This window comes from Epinephelus moara, chromosome 12, assembly GCF_006386435.1.
Source record: "Epinephelus moara isolate mb chromosome 12, YSFRI_EMoa_1.0, whole genome shotgun sequence".
NCBI classification, from domain to species: domain Eukaryota; kingdom Metazoa; phylum Chordata; class Actinopteri; order Perciformes; family Serranidae; genus Epinephelus; species Epinephelus moara.
The window spans coordinates 23,415,729-23,427,813 of NC_065517.1; the positions used below are offsets into that span (position 1 = coordinate 23,415,729).

Consider the following 12,085-nt stretch of genomic DNA (forward strand, 5'->3'; position numbering starts at 1 on the left):
ACACATTTTCTTACTGCCTTTGGAAACTGCGTTCCAGGACAGATTAACTCTCATGGCCAATGGTGCGTGAGGCGTTTTGGAATAGAAACACTGGCTTGATGTTTAACCAGACTCAAAACTTGGGTCGTCTTTGCAGGGAGGGGGGAGTCAGTTCACCATTAAAGTAACACTATATTCCTATGTAATGGAGCAAACCTCCGCCCTGTGACGTGGCAGACCGAACGTCAGTTCTTCAACACTAGTTCATATCATCCTCCGATGATAAAGGAAAGAGAACGGTATGATACAAAGCCTGACACACACAGATTGTGCTGAATGAGCCACCGAGGGCGCATCAACCCAGTGCAGGTACCTTTTGATTCTTTTTTTTTTAATTGTCCGGCTGTTTGTATCAAGCACTTGGTCAGTGTTTGCATGTGCATGAAGCACCACCTTACTGTATCATCCTCATCTAGAGAACAGGACCTATCTGCACCAGATATCGTCAGCTCCCGTTGGTTATGATAACTGAGGTGGCCTTGTGTCCCTGCATCTGCTCGGCCTGCATCCTCACATGGGACGCCACGTCATACTGGACTCCTCCACAGGCCAGGCCCGAGTAACTCCGCAGGTTTTCTGGGTCATACAGGTGCTCCAGGGAGTATCCAGTCAAAGCATAGGCTGCTTGCCTGTCCAGTGGCTGCCTTTCCTGGGCCTGATAGAGCAGCGGGCTCCCTTGAGGCTGTGGAGGGTGTGGGGACAGATCCGTCTGCATGTAGTCTTTGGTGAGGGAGAGGCCCGACCTGGGGAGGCCGTCAGAGCTGGGGCTGCTGAGACGAGACAGAGACGCGGGGCTGGTTGTGTTTTCGTCGTTGTCGTGCGGACCGAGCACTTTGACGCTGTCCCGATGATGGAGGCGTTCAGAGGGGAGGTCGATGCTGGGGGCTCCCGGGCCGCGGCACACCACGCTGGGCATGGTGAGCTGGGAGTGGTGGGACAGGGAAGAGGTGAAGCACGGGCTGTGAGCTTTGGCGAGGCCTGAGACGTCCAGTGGCGCCTTGTGCTGCTGCAGACGGCTCTCTTCCTCTTTGATCATCTGCTGCGTGGCTCGGATCAGGGTCTCCATCTTGCTGGGCTCTCGAGGGGTTGCCCGGAAGTGGTCACCGTGGTAACGTTCACCCGAATCACTGGTGGACCCGCCTCCATCGGGTGAACTCACTACACTGTCTTCATCCCAGTGGCCCCGTCCTGTAAGGAGAGTTCAAAGGCCACATTTCAAAACAGTGGAATCAATGAATGACAGTATGTTAATGAGTAATTTGATCCTCTTTGTCAACATTCACAAAGTGTGCGATGATCTGTGTCCTATAATTCTCATATATTTTAAGTGCCAGTTGCTGAAGTTGCCGGTGTAATGTGTGAAGTTCTGCTATAAATGCGTACAGAACCATGGTCTGTTAGACTGAATGTCTTGGCACAAGCACAGTGGGGGTTGTTTCCCTGTTTGAGGATGTGAAATGTGAAATAACTTGGCTTTCAATTGCAGGCAATTTTTGAACAGATGGTAGCAATCGGCACACTGGCAAGAGACGCCGTAAACAACTTAGCATGTCCCATAATAACATTTGGAAAACAGCTACCAGGAGAAGTTAGGCCAGTGCTATTTTCAGAGACAGATGGTTGCGGTCTCAACCCTAACACCTCACCGTGAATGGCTCCATGGTAGGATGTGATTTCGTAGCCCTCGCTGTTCTCCACGGACGATTTTGGCAGCGAGAGCACAGAGCGCGTGGCGTCCCACCACACCTCTCTTCCCGACTGGGGGGTTCCGAGGAAGTAGCGGCCGCTCTGGCATCGCACCCGGTCACAGGTGGTGGTGTGAGGATGCGTTTGGGCATGGGCGAGATCGTCTTCTGATAGACCCAGGCCGTAGCACAGGGAGCCTGAGTCTGGATACAGTCGGTAGGCGCAAGATGCCTCTGCAGCCTCGCCGGGATCCAGCAGCTGAGGAGATGCAGAGTCTGTCAGCGGGCTCCCTCCCCACTGGCTGTCCTGGTCTGACTCTGAGCGTTCTGGATTGAAAGCTGAAAACTGCTGACAGAAACAAGACAATAATTTTTTTTTTTCAGAGTTTGTGAACCTCTTGATATCAATTAAGCCTTCAGCGAGTCTCCTGTCTGGATTTAGCTGGATGAAATAGGCTGTTTATTACCTGTGGGTAGGGTGACACTCTGGCTTTAGCCTTGGCCTGGGTCAGACGTGACTTGGTGCTCTTCCTGTCTTCACTGTGACTGTCAGCGTAGGGGAAGGCTGGCTTGGTGGGGCTCATTTGGTCCAAAGACAGCTGCATTCCCTTATACTCAGTGTCCCTTTTGACACAAACAAAATACATGTTAGAGATAAACAAAAAAAAGATTGAACCCATATTTATCCAGGTTGTGACTTTTTAGCCATGCCAGCGACTCTAGGAATAGCAGTCATTCCTTCACTTTGGTTGAAACTAAAATATCTTGACAACTATCGCATGGATCGCTATTAAATTTGGTACAAACATTCATGTCCCCCTCAAGATACTTTCTAATAACCTTAGTAATACACTGGCTTTTCATTTAGTTCCCCCATCATCAAATCTTAATTTGTCTATTATGTTGGTTTATGACTAAATTTAAATTCCCATCTGTTCCAGCTGCACTTGTGACAAGTGCTCATTAAAAAGCATGCTAACTCGCTAAACGAGATGTTAGCAATAAGTAGCCTACAATCTTACATAACTGCTAGTGTCACGGTAGACTCTCTAAAGAAGTATTTCAGTGCTGGAAAGATGGTCTTTTCATAAAACTGGGCTGTGTATGAAGTAGAAAAATGCAAATACTTGAAATTGGTGCCACATGATTAGAGAAAACAGAGAAATTGGCTGTGACATTTGCTTTTGCTCTAGAGGTAGCAAACCTACAACTACCAGAATGCACTGTGCTGCACCAGACCAATAAACGCTTCCGCCGGTGAATGACACAGGAAACAATATGGTGGCCGGCTGGTAACAAACGGTCTTGAACTACAGTTAAACGGTAAGCTAAAAAATGTTTCTGCAAACATTTTAGACAAGAAATAGGCAACACAGTAACAGAATCTTTGTTTATATCTGCGTTTTTTTCTGCCTTCATTTTTGTGATACGGGAAACAGTGTGGCTACCACTTCCTGTTAAAAAATTTTCATATTACAGCCAAACAGTGCACTAAAATGTGTTTCTGAAGACATTTTGGGTGAGAAATAGACAACACCGTAACAGAATTTTGGTTTGTATTTGATCAGCGCTGCTTAGTTTTACTGTTTGATCTCATTTTTTACCGTCTCCATTTTTACAAAACAGAAAACAGTATGGCGCCCACTTCCTGTTCAAAAATTCTCATATTACAGCCAAACAGTGCACTAAAATATGTTTTTGAAAACATTTTAGGCCAGAAACAGGCAGCAAAGTAAAAGAATCTTTGTACTTGATCAACGCTGCTTAGTTTGACAGTTTGATCTCAGTTTTATTAGCCTAGTGTTTTTACAATACAGGAAACAGTGTGGCATCCACTTCCTGTTAAAAAATTCTCATATTACAGCCAAACAGTGCACTAAAATGTGTTTCTTAAGACATTCTATGTGAGCAATAGGCAATACAGTAACAGAATCTTGGTTCTTATTTGCTCAGCACTGCCTAGTTTTACGGTTTGATCTGCGTTTGAGAGAGAGGGTGGGTCTCTTTCTTGATCCACTTCTATAGTGATTGTGTTTGTGGTGGCAGGCATTTGAAAATGCAGAAGTACAGTCTGTAGTTTGAGCAACAACCCTAGAGCCAGCGAAAATCCAGACGACGCGAAACGCATCATCCGGCAGATTTGAGCTGAGGGATGAGCAGATAGATCTGGCAAGATGGACGGAAGTTTCACAGCTCATGTACACACACTACCCACATTGTTAAGATACAAAACTGGTTGAAAATCTAATCTTAACTTTGCTTTGGTTCAAATATTTTAATGCACTTCCTGCTGCAAGCCACTGAGCATCTTAAGGGAGGGCATAGTGTTGTTCACCCTTCCCCTCCAGGTTTTCCAGATCAATTCAAAGCTTCTTAAACATTTAGGCTAACACTTTCCATATGTAATCTGGGCACCTTCTTTCTTTCTTATACAGTCTCAGCGGTGGTGTTGCACCAAGTGACATAATCAGTAATTAGTCTGCAGCAGACGTCTTGGCCAATATTGAACATAGATAACTACAGAGACTTATTTTGCAAACACACTTTTTATACCATGAGCGATGTGAGGACTATGAGAAGTGAAAACAACGTTTAAGATAAGTTCAAAAGATTAAGTCCTCCCACTTCTGAGAAACATAACAGACACCACGAAGGAAGTTAATCATTCTTTTCTGCCGTACCACCATTGCCAGAAACAAGCTAGAAAACAACATGAGTACACATGCATGTGCATGTACACCATCTCTGCATTGGATTTCCTCTGCAAGCAGCTTATTAGAAAACATTTTTTGTACAATGCAGGCAGATTTTACTGGTACGTGTTCATGCAGCTCGTGCACCATCTTTGACATTTTAACCCACTGTCCTGTGGCTGAACTCAATCCAAGTGTCGCTGTCGAGGGAGTGAAAAGGCTCCTGTGTCAAGTGTTCAGCAAACATGAGCCTATTCTTAACTTATCACATCAACAGTATGTAATAGCAGCTGCCTGGCATTTTAAACCCTGTGGCCCATCCCTGACCCTGCACAGCCAGCCTCTTTAATATGACTCTAAATATGACCCATTCTTTATGTACAACACCTTAGGGGAAAGGCTGTGTTTGGATAGCCAGTACACAGTGTGAGTGTTATTTGCTCTTGCAGGTATAGTTGCGGTGGCTGGTTCTGCATCCTATCTGTGCCCTGGATGACTTATGTCTGAGCCAATAATGTTGGGCCTTTGTGCAAACTCAGCTGTGTTAGCCGAATTCCACCTCAGGGTCAATGTCAGAGCACCTCATGTCTGAAATACGCCACCAGCCAACCTCCAAACATGATTTATTAATGGATTCTTGTTGGGTTAAAATGCTGTGGGGGCAAGGTGATTGAATTGCTGTTTGTTTTTTTAATGTAGGTGCCTTTTTCTGTGCTCTTTGCTGCATGTGAGCTTTGGGATACTTGGGCGTTAGAGCTAATTATGCGATTGGAAATGCACTGTCATTTTAATGTAGTTACTTTGTTTTCTTCTTGCTGCATCGGGAGAAATCAATACGTAGAGTGCAGCCATATGTATGCACGCACGTAGGGGCTCGCGCAAACACCCTGTTACGGGCACACAGAAGGACACGCGCACGCACACACACGGAAAAGCCACATGTGGATCAACCAAACCTAACGAGGAAAATCCAACATGTGCTACAGCTATGAGATAGCTATTGATTCCTAGTTCACCGTTTGATCGATTTTGCTTTCCTTGGACTGCAGATCGATGGTGACAGTAGAGGTTTTTTGATGGGGTTGAACTCTGGTGTTTGTCTTGTTGTCTCAAAGGGCCTTAGTGTGCTTTGTGCTCTCATAACACACAACTGCCTGAGCCCTGCAGCCGCAGTGTTTGGTGGATTTGTACAGAGAGGCTACAGAGGGATAAAGAGAAGGATTTCTCCCAGAGACAAAGACCCGTCATATCATAGAGTGAGCTTCGAGCATGGATCATAAAAGTGTATGATATGATTTTTACTTAATCTAGTTAAATAATCAATGCTCCTCCCTCTGCAAACACCATTAAAATGCAGCTGCTTTTTAGCCCAGCATAGCCTCTTACAGCTTGTTTATGTAGCTCTGATTTTAGGGATTTCAGTTCAAAATGCGATAAATGTAACATCTTATTATCTGGCATGCATGATTCATAATGACAAATGAAAGATTCCAACCAGTTTTCCATCAACAAACATCTCAAGAAAGTATTGCAAATATATTTTATTCTTAAATCTGTTTCTTAAAAGCAACTCTCTTAAGAGAAGTTTTAGGAGTATAAAGTGAGACTCACGTGAGGACATAGTTGACGCTGACTATACAGTGAGGTCTCGAGGACCGGCTGTTGTGGACGATTGTGGCGTAACTCTGGACCCAGACCCAGCCGCCGTGCTTCGCCAGGAAACGATAATACTTAGTGGTGACTTGGCCTTTTACCAGCACTGAAGGAGATAAAAGAATTAGACAGAAGACAGAGATTAACACGCTTAACAACGTGTGTGTGTGTGTGTGTGTGTGTGTGTGTGTGTGAGTGTGTGTGTGATTGTCTGCAGCAGGTTGCCTGAGCAGTTATTGTGACAAAAGAAGGTCAGCCAGCCTGCAGTAAAAGCATAATAGCGGCAGGCCTGGAACTCACAGAGGTGGTGTGCACAGCGGAGGTGGAAGGTGTCACAGCTGTGGACATGATGGTACAGGGTTTTCTCGATCAGGTCCTGGGGCTCGTAACCTGTCAGCTCTGCCACCCTGGAGAGGGATTAGAAAGTTGTTTTTTTTTTAAAATATGCAGAGTGATCCAGGGATCAGGGGCAGATCTGGAGAAATATTCATGGGGTGGTAGAAATATATGCATGCTGATTTAATTGCAAACAATCATGTGTGTTAATATTTGCTTGGAAAAGCCTCCAAATAAAGATATTTAAACTCAAAAACAACATTACAGTTGCACATGACTAAAGCACTGAATAGAAATACCAAAATGTGGCATATGAAATCAATAAAATTGCTTTTTTTCTCAATTAAAAAAAAATACATACATGTCTTTTTTGCCCATTACTTAGTCTAAAATCTGTCCAGAGCATTTTTAAAAATAAAATTTAAAGTAGCTCCAAGGTAGAGATTTAAAGACAATATTAAGCAATCCATGATATCCAGTATTTATCCAGTAATGCTGATTAAAAATGTCGTGAGGGTGTTGTGCCTTTTAAACTGGGTGCTGTTGTATGTTGCTTGCATAACTGATTTACAATTAGGACATGCAGATTGAGCAGTTTCAGGGATGTTGCAGGCAGTCAGGAAACACTTGTAAACACCAGTGAATATTTGGGTTTTGTGCCATCCTGTGCCACCCTGGTAGATCCGCCTCTGCCAGGGATACTTCAGATTTATCTGTATTGCTTGTGTTTTAAAACTAAAATGTTTAGTAGTTTCCCAACCTAATTTAATCTTCCTAATGCAAAACATGCTTTACAGTGAGCACACACACATAAACAAAAACATCTGATTAGACAGAAAACATCTCAAGAGAATTTACAGCAAACTGGCTGTGTTACCTGGAGTCCAGGAAGATGAGCTTCATGTCCAAACTGGCTCTGAACATAAACATGTTGCTGTGCAGTTTGATCTCAGTCACAGCGCTGGGCGGCAGCGAGTGACCCACAGCCACCAGACCCACGTTCTGGTAGCAGCCCTCAAAGGGGGACATGTCCAGACTGTACTGACGGATCTTCAGGTAGCCACTGCAGTGGATCACCTGTGGTGCAGCAGAGAAAAACAAAAATTACATTCATAGAAGAAAATCCTGAAATGTCCCTTTATTCAGAATTATAGTTAATTATTTAACACGATTAATATGCTGCATTTCTGAAGCATCATTTATATGCTGCTGACCAGAAATACAAAATTAAAATATCATAGAAATACTAAAGAATATTAAAACTCCTCCTCTGTGCTTCAGTCCTTATAACACAATATTACATGAATATTGATTTGAATATTGGTCGCGCATTTTGTCACTAAATTATTGCATTCATTTATTATTGAAAGTCATTATTATAGTAATTAATAAAGAGTAAATTAAACATCACAGACCGGTGACAGAGCGTCACAGCCTACCTTGTATCCACCGCTGGTGAGGCCTGCGTTTCGTTTTGCCAGCACACATTTCATCCGCAGAAAGAAAGAGCGCTCCGCTTCATATTCTGAGGGAAGGAAAACATTTTAACCTGGGCGATTATAAAATCCGAATTTACTCAGCAACATAGGAGGAAAAAAACAAAACAAAAAAAACACCACAAGCTGTCGCTGCGTCTGCATATTTAAAAAACGGCATCTCCTGCGCCAACATGACGCACTGCATTTTTAATAATAATGTAATGTAATATATTAAATTAAATGCATTATTTCTGTTGCATATATATAAAAAATCCAAAGCGATTTTACTGTTGCAAAATGCATCCTGCAGGAATGCTACGCGTAAAGACTAACACATTTGTGCAGACTGAATATGCGTCTGTGTTGCATTTGTTTGCTCCCTCCACACACAGCGAGATTTAATTCAATTGAATATGAGCGACATATTTTTGTGAAGCTTTAGACAGCAAATATATTTTACCTTGGACGAAATGCGAGTGATAAGGCTGATGTGGCGTCAGCACAGCTGTCATCTCGTCGTGGTCGGCAGGATGGACATATTCATAAATACTGTTCCCAGTCAACTCTACCTGTTGAGAGTAACTCATGTAATTAACAGGTACACACAGGGATGGTGATTTAACACTGTCTCCATTTGTATTGAATTAAATCTAAATATCTGACTGCACAAACGGACCTGAGACAGTCCTAAATGGACCGACGCTGTCTCTGAAATGTACATTATTTTCCCATCTGGAGCCACGACAAAGATGAATCCGTCCAACGTCTGCGAATAAACAGCGCACAGTTACCTCTCCAAAAATATGCCACACGATCATATTCCTCTGGTGCAGATATTTAACAGTTAATTATGCAGGTAATATAATAAAAATATTAATATACCTGCAGTAAATGAGATCCCAGCTCTCGTCCAATATTGTCCAAAGATCTTGTTCGACTTGCGTGACCCCACGCCTCACCCAAACCTGGAGAGAGGGAAATAATGCTGTTTGGCTGCTGTGTGACACTGTGTGTGTGTGTGTGAGAGAGAAAATGTGTGTGTGTGTGTGTGTGTGTGAGAGAAAGCGTGTGTGGTTTTTTTTCTTCTTTTAAATCGATACTGGTAAAATGCAATATCATATTTCTTCATTATTATTATTGTAAGTGGTAGTGCTATTATTACAGTTAGGCTACTGGAAACGGTAGCACACACACACACACACACACACACACACACACACACACACACACACACACCCTCCAGCCAGAAGCGTGCCTGCTAAAAAGGCCTATTTAGTGTTAAAGCATTTACAGAGTCTCATCCTGTCCGTCACATGTTGCACACGCGCCATGATCTGTTGGTGTTTACAAGGTGCACGCGCGGTACAGTCCCCCAATCTGCAGGGATGATGTCACTTAAACAGCAGGGTGATATTTTAATTCCTGATGATGCCCTACAAAATATTACTTTATTATTTTTATTATTAAAAAAATGCAGGATTTTAATGCCTCCCTGTAAACACACACACACACATGTTCATCTTTTTCCATGTTTTATTTTGGGTCCCTCAGTGTTGGAAACTATTTTCAGTGTGAGTGGAACAAAGCAAGTGCTCATTGAAATTCATTCAGTTTCAGGAGGAATCTCACGGAGCTCGGGTTGCAGCAGTAAATTAGGAAATGAAAATGAAAGTAGCTCTGCGCTGTCGGGCATGTGGTGTAATATCAACCAGGGCCGATGAGAGGATGTGGAAATATGACCCACAATAGAAAAATAAAATAAATAAAAATGTGTTCTCGGCGGATGGACACACACTTTTAAAAACACTGCTGCATAAATAAAAAATATGACTTCTCTAGTTTTTAAAAATCATGTTTGTGTTGCATGTTATGAGACTAAAATATGACTCTACCTGCATGTTACTATGGCAGCACCTCTGATTAGATTTCATGGGAGATCATTAGTCGCCTTTTTTCTTGTGGTGTGTGTGTGTGTGTGTGTGTGTGTGTGTGTGATTGTGTGCGTGTGTGCGCCTCCTGCTTACATGGCTTTAGGTGATTAGAAGCCGTGCAGGGCCTTTTTTTATGTTGTAATTGCTACGTCTTGTTCTCAGTCACGCAGTCCAAGCAGCCTGTGGAGACCTCTATAAAAGATGGTGGCAGATCGTCTCCTTTGGACACGCTGAATTAAAAACGAGCATAATCCATTTGTAAAGACTCCCTGTAGATCAGCGGGGAAAAAATAATGTTCCTGTAATATTTCTGTGTGGCTTAGAGTGTGTGTGTGTGTGTGTGTGTGTGTGTGTGTGTGAGCGCGGGGTTATTAAGAATATTACATTTATTTTTATTTTTAAAGCCATAGCATTGCTGCAGTGTTAAATTGGCTCCTGGTATTATTAGAAATGATGTTTTATTTGCAAAGTTGCACGCCTCAACTTAAACACACGTGTATTAAATTATAACACACTAACGGAGCAGTGGATTTATATTAATTATGCTGCGTTGTATCCCTAATATTCCCCCCTTTTGTTCACTGTGGTTTGGCTCACCCTGAGGGAAAACAATTCGCATCTTCAGGTAACTGGTTGTCAGTCTTATAATGGAGGCTTTGTCCAGCTGGGAGGTGATGGCCGACGGTAAAGGCAACATTTTGGCCAGTTCGTAAAATTCACTGTTCTCCTTTTCCCGTCTAGTCCTTGCAGCCGTTTTGGATTTCTCCTTCATCTCGGCGCCTTTTCACTGTATCCTTCCTCGCCTGAGACGGTGGGCATTCACATCAGCTCTTCCACTGATTCCTCTCCACTCCGACTCCTTGTCATTGCAGATTTTTATCAATTGAAAAAAAAGAATCTGACGTCTTTATATAAGCAGTCGAATCCAAGAAAATCGTTTGGATATCCTCTTTTTTTAACTCCTGAGATTCTTCAACTGGTCGCAGTTAAACCTCCACGGTGCCTGTGCGTGATCTCACCCATGACCTGCAACACACACACACACACACACACACACACACAGAAAAACACATTATTTCCATATTTTAAAAAAGCAGCATTTTGCATTTTGATCTCCAGACGTTTGCGCAATAACACCGCACACGATGCAACTGTCTGTTGTGTTATTTTGATGTAAACCTGATGCAGGCCTGCGTGTCAGATGGAGTGGAGCAACAGCGCTGCAGATTAATTCACACATCAATCATGTATCAAAACAAAAATATAATTTAAAGAAGAAGACTAACACTTGGGTATGTTTGCTTGTAGCAGCATCACAAAGGCCACAATAAAACCTTTTTAATAGCCTAATAACGCAGCAGCAGCAATTCAATGCAAAGGCAGACACTCATAATTCACTGCAGCATATAATTTCATGCTATAATATATAAGCTTTACTTTTATAAAACAAGCTCAACCAACTGGTTAGAAATAAGAATAAAAATCTGGAGAAGTGCGCACTGCAAACATCTCCATCTAAAGCCATTTTACCCTCCTATATTTACCCTACATCATTTAAACTTCCACTGAGGTGAAATAATTCAGGATTTTCTGGCACTTCGGGAATAATAATAAAACAAAGCATCGTGTTGCTGATCACTGCAGCAGGAAATGTCATTTGCTCCAACACAGTTCCTGAAACGTGTGCAGCTGCGCTTGGAAAAAAAACCCACCCGAGGCACAATCTCACCTCGCTGTCCGATTTTTTTTTTTACTTGTTTTAAGAAAATAACATTTTTTAATATCCGACACAAGCAGACAGACTTTGTTAAGGCAGATATATTTGCAGTATTCCTACCCGCGCTGAGATACACTGCATTTTCCTACATCTGAATCGATCCTGTGGCCTTACAGGCAGCCTGCTGGGAATTTCACCTGTCCTGAACCGGGTTCACCAGTCGTCCCAGTTAAGTTTGGTCTCAGCTCCTCCTGGATTTCCACCTGGAAAGGCGAACGGGCCGTGCGCTGCATACACCTCTCCAAATTATAAGGACGCGCAACGAGTGGCATTCGTGCCCAACAAGCCTCCTCTCCTCAACTATCTCAATGTCCCTCTCTGGAGCTGCTCGGGACCCGCCCACCGTGCGCCCGCCTCGCTCTGATTGGACGGGAGCGCCGAAAGTCATCTCGCGATTGGACTCTCGCCGTGGGCGTCAACTCGGTTACGGCAAGGTATGCGCGGCACTTGGCCGTGCCCGAAGTGAGCTTAGATGTGATCTTGTTGTGTTTTT

General features: G+C 43.3%; 1 protein-coding gene across 5 annotated transcripts; it reads right to left on the reverse strand.

Annotated features, from left to right (window-relative positions):
• Nucleotides 1-341: 341 nt before the first annotated feature.
• On the reverse strand, nucleotides 342-11,867 carry LOC126399125 (single-minded homolog 1-like). 5 transcript variants are annotated; one of them, XM_050058942.1, is made up of 12 exons: nucleotides 11,730-11,867; nucleotides 10,413-10,841; nucleotides 8,767-8,849; nucleotides 8,561-8,650; nucleotides 8,345-8,453; nucleotides 7,846-7,931; nucleotides 7,284-7,483; nucleotides 6,371-6,477; nucleotides 6,029-6,176; nucleotides 2,192-2,348; nucleotides 1,686-2,073; nucleotides 342-1,227 (listed from the first exon to the last, which is right to left on the reverse strand). In XM_050058942.1, exons 2-12 carry the CDS (start codon nucleotides 10,585-10,587, stop codon nucleotides 485-487), a joined length of 2,286 nt encoding a protein of 761 aa, XP_049914899.1. In that variant the 5' UTR covers nucleotides 10,588-10,841; nucleotides 11,730-11,867; the 3' UTR covers nucleotides 342-484. The 5 variants fall into 5 exon arrangements, with proteins under 5 accessions (XP_049914899.1, XP_049914900.1, XP_049914901.1 ...); XM_050058943.1 differs by having other exon boundaries at nucleotides 11,707-11,859; XM_050058944.1 differs by having other exon boundaries at nucleotides 1,686-2,070; nucleotides 11,653-11,859.
• Between the last annotated feature and the right edge of the window lie 218 nt (nucleotides 11,868-12,085).

Bases quoted from the DNA above. Each gene is read 5' to 3' on its own strand.
- LOC126399125 (XM_050058942.1), bottom strand. From the start codon at position 10,587: ATGAAGGAGAAATCCAAAACGGCTGCAAGGACTAGACGGGAAAAGGAG. The intron at 8,454-8,560 runs GTCCGTTTGTGC...TACTCTCAACAG, and splicing joins TCCATTTAGGACTGTCTCAG to GTAGAGTTGACTGGGAACAG. The intron at 7,484-7,845 runs GTAGGCTGTGAC...GCTGCACCACAG, and splicing joins TCACCAGCGGTGGATACAAG to GTGATCCACTGCAGTGGCTA.